Source organism: Camellia sinensis, chromosome 3 (genome assembly GCF_055761805.1).
Source record: "Camellia sinensis isolate YWXY chromosome 3, ASM5576180v1, whole genome shotgun sequence".
Lineage (NCBI taxonomy): Eukaryota > Viridiplantae > Streptophyta > Magnoliopsida > Ericales > Theaceae > Camellia > Camellia sinensis.
Genome location: NC_138963.1, coordinates 16,026,304 through 16,035,507, shown reverse-complemented (window position 1 = coordinate 16,035,507; position 9,204 = coordinate 16,026,304). Strand labels below are relative to the sequence as shown.

Sequence of the window (9,204 nt, the reverse complement as noted above, 5' to 3'; positions counted from 1 at the left end):
TTTAAATAAGCAAGAACAAACAATAATAATAAAATTAATATTATAATGTATACTTAGGTTAAGTTTGGCGAGCAAGGATCCTCTAGAATTTTTTTTTCCTAAAATTTTCTAGAGTGGTGCATTGTGTGGTTGAGATTTAATGATAAGTCACATCAATTTTTCAGCATTAAATCTTAACCACACAATACACCACTTTAAGAAACTTTAGGAAAAAAATACTCTAGAGGATCCTTGGTGAAGTTTGGCAAGTCCAGAATAAGTTAAAAAGTCAAAAAGTTACTCAAAAAGTTAAAAAGTTAACACTATTCACCAAAAGTCAACAATTACGGCTGCACAACTCCCAATTCTAATTTTCTCTTACAAACTAATTTTTATAATTTTTTATTACACATTTTTTCATAAAAAGTCAAAATATTAACCCAAACATCTATATTTTCTTCCTCAATTTTTTAGTTCAAAAAGACAAAAAGCACACTTATTTAAGACACTCCAAACAATCCCTTAGTTTATTCAGTGGTATGAATCCTCTTATTTTAACCTCATGGTCATGAATTTGAATTTTGATCACCTATTTATATAACTTTTTTTTTTTATTAAAAATAAATTTTTTTGCCTTTTTTTTTTTTTTTTTGATCCACAAAAAAATAACCTTTATTAATGAAACAAGAACACATTACATCAAGAAAGGAAAAAAAATAAGTGTAAAAAGTATCATAATAAGACATATCAATCATAACTAGATTGACATTAATATGCTCGCCCAATCCCTTGCTAGCACCCCATCCAGAGTTGACAAGAAGCCAACCAAAGACAAGGAAAAACAACACACAGCAGCAGCTAACCTCTGATTTCAAAGACCAAGACAAACAAAACCAATTATATCAAAACAGCACCAAAGCCATTACAACAGCACAGCACCAAGCAACAGCCCAATACCAAGACTAGCACTGCAGCAGCAACCATTGGCAGCCCAATACCAAGCCATTACAGCAGCCATTAGCAGATAACAAAACCATTCTCAACCAGAATGTTCCAATCTGATCTGATCCACTCAACTGCCACAGCACATAATGATGATTAAAAGTTTCACTATATCAATTGAAACCTTCACTTAATAATAATATAAATAGATAGATATAGATCATTGTTAAAAAATGGCCCTGATGAGAAAAACTAACTATATTATCCCCTTATTCACCCAAAAAAAAAAAAAAACTATATTATCCCCATTTCATCACAGTACGCCTTGTATCCCTCAAATTGTTGCGGATCATTTTAAAAAATAAAATTGCTATTTTTATTTTTTATGTTTTCAGAAATAAAAAGAAAAATAATGAAAAATTCATAAAACACTCTTCACTTTTATTTTTGTGCAAAAAAATAAAATAAAATAAAAATTGGAAGTGTAAAAAATAACTTAAAAGTGTTTATTTTAACTTCTTTTTTTGTTTTGTTTTGATTTTTTCTTCTTAAATTTTGAGCATCGTTTAGTTTTGATGAATATAGAATTTAAAAACAATGACGTAATTTGAAGGGAACAAAAAAAGAAAAAAAAGAAAAAAAAAAGAGAACTTCCAACAAGTTAGTCGCATATGTTAAGTATGATAATGATAGACCAAGGGATTACCTGGTGTATGAAAAACTTTACCAAACATAAAATATCTAAGTTTAAATTTCATCGTTACAGCATGCATCATCCTCTTTTTCTTATTTTTTTACCGATTATCAAAGGACAAAAACAATGAAAATGTAACATTCAAAGTGGTTATTTTCTTTAACAACCGTTAAAGATTCTACGATTATAAGATTTACTTATGTTTTTTATTAGTTGTTTTCAATTGATCGTCAACTTTGGCTCTTATATAAAAGTTTCCATTGACATATTCTAATAGTTTCTTCAATTACCTGTCAAAACGCATTGTTGCTTTTCCTCACGCAACCGTGGGGAAGGCTAAGGTTTGTCTATCTACAAACTACTATATATATAGTCCTCACATACATGAATTGCAAAACAAACACATCCTAAGAACAACCTTGAGCACTTTCAGACAGAGAGAGATAGAGAGCTTCTTCTGATCTTGGTTTCTTTGTCTCTTCATATATTGTTTTGTTCGACGGCATGGCACGTCTTGTGTTCTTGCTAACATGTACTCTAGTTCTTCTAGCTTCGTCAGTGGCCTCTGCAGAAGTTGTGAAGCATTCTTTCGAAGTAACCTTTCTTTCCCATTTCAGTAATTTTTTTTCTACTTTCATTCTTCTCAATCTTCGGCTTTTCGCTACATATTAGATGTACATATTCCTTAGGGATGGCTCTGCGCCGGGTTTTAGGAGCCACTCTTGATGTGTTTATTCTTTGTATTTTTCTGTGTCCGTATGGTTTCTCCTATATATAAATTGTTCTTTTCATAAACACCTTCGTGCATGTTGCTAGCTAGGGAGCCGCATAATGGTTTTCAAAGGCTTCAATTGAGCCTCTTACAGTTAATCCATATTATCTTAGTTATTCTCACACCCCATTTGGGGAGAAGTTAAAATAATCAAATAGTTATTATAAGTTGTCAAATCATATTCTCTTAATTTTTTTCACATCTTTTCATAAAAAATTAAAAATTATTAAAAAAAAAATTAATTCCCAAATACCAGTTCATATAGTTATTAATGCTTATTTTCTCCCAAAATCGACTATCTTGTTCTCACTTTCTTGCTTATTGGAAGATTAGGTTACCTTCGTGGTCGATCGTATACCCTTCACCAACCTACTAAAGAATACCATAGTTTTATTTCATTTCATTTTCTGAATATCTGCATGGTTTCTTAAACTTGAAATTTTAAATTTTATAACATAGTTTATTTGAATTTACATTGTTTCAGGTTAAAAATTTGACCGTTCAGCGGCTTTGCCACCAAAATGTCATCACGGCTGTGAATGGAGGCCTTCCCGGCCCAACAATATGGGTTCGTGAGGGTGATACCCTTGCCGTTCGTGTCCATAATAAATCTCCTTACAAGGTTACCATTCACTGGTAATATGACTTTTCAAATTGAACTTAAAAAAAAAAAAAAAAAAAAAAAAAAAAAAACAACTCAAATTAGATCAATTTTGATACATAATTAAACATGACACCATTGACTTTTTAAAAAAATACAAATTGTTCTGGTCTTGACAATTTGAATGTATTATATGTTTTTCTGGATTGTGATTCTTTCCATTACATGTTTGTAATGAAGAGATTCCATTACATCATCTAATGATGAGTGTGATGATTTATTTTAATTTAACTTAATTATAAATTTACATGCTTATTTTATAACCATTAGATATGCAATGAAAATTCTCCATTATATATATGAAATGTAGAAAATCAAAATCCCGTTTTTTTTTTTTTTTTTGGGCAAGACAGTGGCCATTTATTAATATTTAATTAAACATTAAAAAAAGTAACGTTTACTTCACTGCAAGAAAAAGCACTTCTGGCGACCAAATTTTTAGTCGCCAAATTTAGTCACCAAAAGTCGATTTTTTACTTTTCCCGACTAATTTTTTTAGTCGCTGGTTTTGTCGCGTATAGATGGTCGGCAGAGGTATTGGCGACTAAAACTTTTTTAGTCGCCAAAAAGCAGCTCTTTCGCGACCAACATTTTAGTCGCCAATAGTGATTTACACTTTTCAAAATCATACATTTAGCGACTAATCCTTTAGTCACCAATACTCACTGAATCGCCAACTAATCCATTTAGTCGCCAAAATAAAGACTTTTGGCAACTAATAATTTTAGTCGCCAAAGGTGCTTCCGTGAAAAAAAAAAAATTACCAACTTTTTTCATTTTTCTGAGATTCGAACCACGGACCTTCTACTTTGTACACCTTTACCAACACACTTCCCTCCACTATGCCACCACAAGATCACATGAATATATATACAATATATATTATTTATATAGTATATTGACCCGTATTAATTTAAAACTATATATATAAATATAATTATTTTTATTCAATATTAATTTATGTAAAAAAAAATTAATTATTAAAAAAAAAGGGAGCCACTTTTGGCGACTAAAGTTTTTTTTAGTCGCCAAAAACCTTAGTTTTGGCTACTACCAATAATTTAGTCGCTAACAAAATTAATTTCCGTCTAAAAATAACCACTTTCGGCGACTAAACTGATTTTTAGTCGCCAAAACCGCCACTTTTGCCGACTAAACTCAATTTTAGTCTCCAATTGTCCACTTTTAGCTACTAAAAATTTTTTAGTAGCCAAAAATCTTTACATTTGGCTACGACATTTTTTTTTGTCGGTAAAACACCTACCATCGGCGACCAAACCATTTTTTAGTCGCCAAAGCCTATACTTTTGGCTACTAATCTTTTTTAGTCGCCAAAAACCTTCACCTTTGGCTACTAAAATTGTTTTAGTCGCTAAAACCCATGTAATCAGCGACTAATCTAATTTTTAGTCGCCAATAAGTACACATTTGGCTACTAAACTGTTTTAGTCGCCAAAAGTCTTCACTTTTGGCTACTAATTCAATTTTAGTCGCCAATTGTCCTACTTTCAGTGACGAAATTTACATTTTTGGTCGCCAAAACTGCTTTTTGTTGTAGTGCTTGTTCTCTTTGTGATGTATTGATCTTGAAAAATTTTATATGCTGAGAGGGTATCATGTGGTATTGTCAAGTAATACCTTCCACTAATCACAAATGCATATACCTTTTATTATCTCTCAAATAGCCAACACAAATGTAATCTAATCACAATAGAAAAATGTATCATATGGTGTCTACCCTCTTGACACCCAAAAATTCCTCATTAATTTTTGTTATAAAATTGTACAATTACTACACAAGATAAAAAAAATAACCCCAATCAATCGCAGAAGTTTGTGTTCTTAATAATATTATCATAATTACAATTAGGATTATTATTACCATTGCTTATAGTAGTGCTTTAATATGTATGTAGGCACGGGATTTTTCAATTATTAAGTGGCTGGGCAGATGGACCTGAATATGTAACTCAATGTCCAATTCACCCTGGAAATAGCTATACTTACAAATTCAAAATCACCGGACAAGAAGGAACCCTTTGGTGGCATGCACACTCACAGTGGCTTCGTGCAACAGTTCACGGGGCACTAATCATTCGTCCAAGAGCTGGTCACTCATATCCATTTCCAAAACCATACAGAGAATTCCCAATTCTTTTTGGTACCAACACTTTTCTAAGGACTTCTAGAAGATTATAAAACCTATTTGAAATTTCTTGAAGATTACAAAATATATTTATTATTTCAAGACGATTAGAAAGCATATTTTAAACACATCAAAATCTGAAATAATAAAAAATAAGTTAATAGTATATAAATCTTCACGCAGCAAGAGATTTTCAAAATGTGACAGTTTGCTAAATTGTGATTTGTAGGAGAGTATTGGAATGGTAATGTTATTGACATTGAGAACATTGCACTTGCAAACGGCAGTCCACCTACTGGTTCCAATGCTTTTACAATCAATGGTCAACCTGGCGATCTCTACAATTGCTCTTCAAATAGTAAGTACTAACATGACATATTTCACTCTCCAATAATGCAAACAAGTTACATGGCAAAACGTTTAGTCTAAGTTTTTACTCGATCCATCTCCCAATTTTTTATGACATGGTTGTTTTTTTGTTTTGTTTTTTCTCTTCTTAGGCACATATAAGTTAAAGGTGGTACAAGGAAAAACATATCTCCTACGTATCATTAATGCTGCAATGAATAATCAATTCTTCTTCAAGATAGCCAACCACAACATGACCGTTGTTGCTGTTGACGCTAGTTACACTACTCCGATGGTTACCGATTACATAGTCATTGCTCCTGGCCAAACTGCCGACGTACTACTTACTGCGAACCAACAACCGGCATCTTACTACATGGCAGCACATACCTATGTTAGTACGCCAGGTCAACCTGACACTACCACCTCTACCACCGCGATCATCATTTATGAAAACTCCACGCAATCAACCCCAGAAATGCCAGTCTTACCAGCTTTCAATGACACACCAGCGGCCCATAAATTCTATAGTAGTCTGACTGTGCTCGTGAATGCACCTCATTGGATCCCAGTCCCACTCAAAGTCGATGAACACATGTTTGTGACAATAAACTTGGGCCTAATTCCATGCGATGGAAATGCCACTTGTGGAGGACCACTTGGGGAACGATTAGCTGCGAGCATGAACAATGCGTCTTTTCAGTTTCCCACTAAGTTGTCGATGTTGCAAGCCTTCTTCAACAATGTTGATGGGATTTACACTACTGATTTCCCCGACCAACCACCATTGGTGTTTAACTACACAAATTCAAACAACAACTTCAACAGGACGATCATAATGACGTCAAAGTCAACAAAAGTAAAGAAACTCAAGTTCAATTCAACTGTTGAGATGGTTTTGCAGAACACTGCCTCGTTGGGTATAGAAAATCACCCTATGCACTTGCATGGAGTCAACTTCCATGTGTTGGCTCAAGGGTTTGGTAATTATGACCCAATAAATGATCCCAAAAAGTTCAATCTTGTCAATCCACAAGCACGTAACACCATTGGCGTTCCGACTGGAGGATGGGCTGTCTTAAGATTTCAGGCAAACAATCCTGGTAAGCAGTTATCGTCAATCATGCATGGATTTATCATCTTAATATATATACAGTTGCTTAATGACTAGGCAATCATCGATCATGGATACAATTTTAACAATCTTCTAATAGATATTCAATTACGTGTGTAACGTACATATGTATTGTATGTATTTTGATTAATGCTTTTTTGAAAATTTTGATGGATATAGGTGTATGGTTGATGCATTGTCATATGGATGTGCACTTACCGTGGGGTCTAGCAATGGCTTTTGTGGTTGAGAACGGGCCAACAGCATCAACTACGTTGCCTCCGCCTCCACGAGATCTACCCCATTGTTAAGAGTTGTTCAACATTGTTGTTGTTTTCTTATAATTTCTCATTTTTTATAATTCCTTTTGTTTTCATTTTATTATTACGTTCCTATTCATGAAAATTACCATGTAATAGAAGTGGTCAAGAATTTATTCTTTCAATAGTATTAAACTTTCAATTGTTTTAAGTTCACATTATTTGGAGTGAAGTAATATTATATTATAAAATATTCCAATCTCCATATAATTGACATAAAATTCTTGTCAAGTGAAGTTACATTATTTTTATTGTTGATAAAAATTTGGTTGAAACCTATTCGACAATGATTAATTTAAATTAATTTTCACAAAATACAAAGATCAGATTTTGTGGTTAAATTCTATGTCTTAAATAGATTAAGGATTCTTTGGAGGTAATTAAATAAAGAAAAAATGGAACAAAACTTATGTATTAATTCAAATAGATTGTCACTTGCTATCAATTATAAGAACTTAAATAAGAACAAAAAATTAAAAAAACACAACAATCGATAGAAGAAAAGAAATGAAGGTTGGAAAAACTATCACTTAATATACTCCTAAAAATGGCTAACTTAACTACTCTTAAATAATTTTCACAATTTGTGAGTGGTTGATGATGATTGATTCCTTTTCTTCTTCCTCAAGTCTTCCTTTATACTTGCTAAAGGAAAACCGAATTTGTGTTATTCGATACAATCAATTACAGAGTTTGTATATTTTATACATGTTAGTATAACTGCTAATTAACCATAGTTATATCTAATGAAACAGTAACAACTCCATTTGACTCTAGTTAACTATAACTGCCTAACTAATTCAGTTAAGCTGGACTTGTGACTGTGACTCAGCTCCTATTCTTGGTTTTGGCTAAGCTCCTTATCATGCCCCCGTAAGCTTATGGGAGAATGATGACCCGGAAGCTTGTTCTGAAGAAAAAGAAATCGAGGAGATGAAGAAGGCTCAGTAAATAAATCAGCAAGCTGATCCATAGAAAAGATGCGATGAATATGAAGTTTCTTGGTTGCAACTCTCTCTCTCTCTCTCTCTCTCTCTCTCTCTCTCTCTATCATAATGATAATCTACTTCAATGTGCTTAGATCTTGCATGAAAAACAAGATTGTTTGACAATGAGATTGCAGACATATTGTCACACCAGAGAGTGGGAGCTGGCATTGAGATATGAAAGTCAGACAAAAGCATACCAAGCCAGCTAAGTTCAGTAGCTGTCTGAGCAAGAGCTCTGTATTCAGCCTCTGTGTAGACAACCCATTTTTGACCGTCCTCAAGACTTGGATGTTCTTGCAGGTACATCTAGTGACAAGTTTGATTGCTCGTCGAGCGCTCGAACTCCGCGGTGGAGCGTCACAGGTTTGAGCTTTCCACACCCTGCATCAGTTCTATCTCAGTTTTGGACCATGTTTTGGTTCTTTTAGCATGTTGCTTTTGGAGCACTGCCGGCCACTTTTGGGCACTGCTGGCCATGGACTTTGGCCTGCCGGCCATTGATGTGCCCTGTCGGCCATCAATGAGCCGCTGTCAGCCATCACTGATGGTCGGTCGGCCACCAGTGCATCAGTAGATATTTTGTGATATTTTGTGCTAGCTGTTTGCACAGGTTGGAGCATCTGCTTGCACGTAGATGGTTGGATCTTTTCAAGAGAATTTTATATCTTCTATATATAGAGGCCTTCCTCTTGCATGCAAAGGGTTGAAAATTTCAGAAGACAAAAGATTCTCTCTCTTTAGAATCCTCTCTCTCTAAATATTTTGCCTTAAAGCTTGAATTCTCTACACTTTTGCTTATGAGCTCTTGATCAAACTTGATCATCTTTGTGTTGAGGTTGCTTGAGGTCCTGTTTAAGCTCTAAAAGAGGGTTTTAGCTTGGTTTGGCTTGCCTTTGTTGCCTATATAACATCTTCTCTTCAAAGAGGTAGAACTTCTTGTATTTTTAGCTTAATTTAAATACTTGTTTGGCCATCTTTGCATGCTATTTTGAGGCTGGTTTTGATCTCTAAGATCTCTATTTTTATGGTTTAAAATAGTGGTTTGAGGTTTGGTTTGGAGTTAGGGGTGCTTCACCTTTTTTGTAGTTTGTTTGGTTAAGTGTTGTGCCACTTTTCAAGCTTTTTAAACAACCTTTTTTTGGCCTTTTAATCACTGAATTCTAGAGGAATTTCAGTGGTAAAAACTTAGTTTTGAGGTCCAAAATAGGAGGGGGTGGCCTTCCTTCCTTTTGTCTTGTT

At 33.8% G+C, this 9,204-nt stretch overlaps 1 protein-coding gene across 1 annotated transcript; it reads left to right on the top strand.

Annotated features, from left to right (window-relative positions):
• Nucleotides 1-1,890: 1,890 nt before the first annotated feature.
• On the top strand, nucleotides 1,891-7,167 carry LOC114280538 (laccase-7). Its single transcript, XM_028222920.2, has 6 exons — nucleotides 1,891-2,209; nucleotides 2,872-3,023; nucleotides 4,965-5,209; nucleotides 5,424-5,552; nucleotides 5,695-6,645; nucleotides 6,837-7,167. Exons 1-6 carry the CDS (start codon nucleotides 2,120-2,122, stop codon nucleotides 6,965-6,967), a joined length of 1,698 nt encoding a protein of 565 aa, XP_028078721.2. The 5' UTR covers nucleotides 1,891-2,119; the 3' UTR covers nucleotides 6,968-7,167.
• The last annotated feature ends 2,037 nt before the right edge of the window (nucleotides 7,168-9,204 follow it).

Coding starts and splice junctions, on each gene's coding strand:
- LOC114280538 (XM_028222920.2), top strand. CDS start 2,120: ATGGCACGTCTTGTGTTCTTGCTAACATGTACTCTAGTTCTTCTAGCT. Junction 3,024..4,964: donor TACAAGGTTACCATTCACTG/GTAATATGACTT, acceptor ATATGTATGTAG/GCACGGGATTTTTCAATTAT. Junction 5,210..5,423: donor AGAATTCCCAATTCTTTTTG/GTACCAACACTT, acceptor TGTGATTTGTAG/GAGAGTATTGGAATGGTAAT.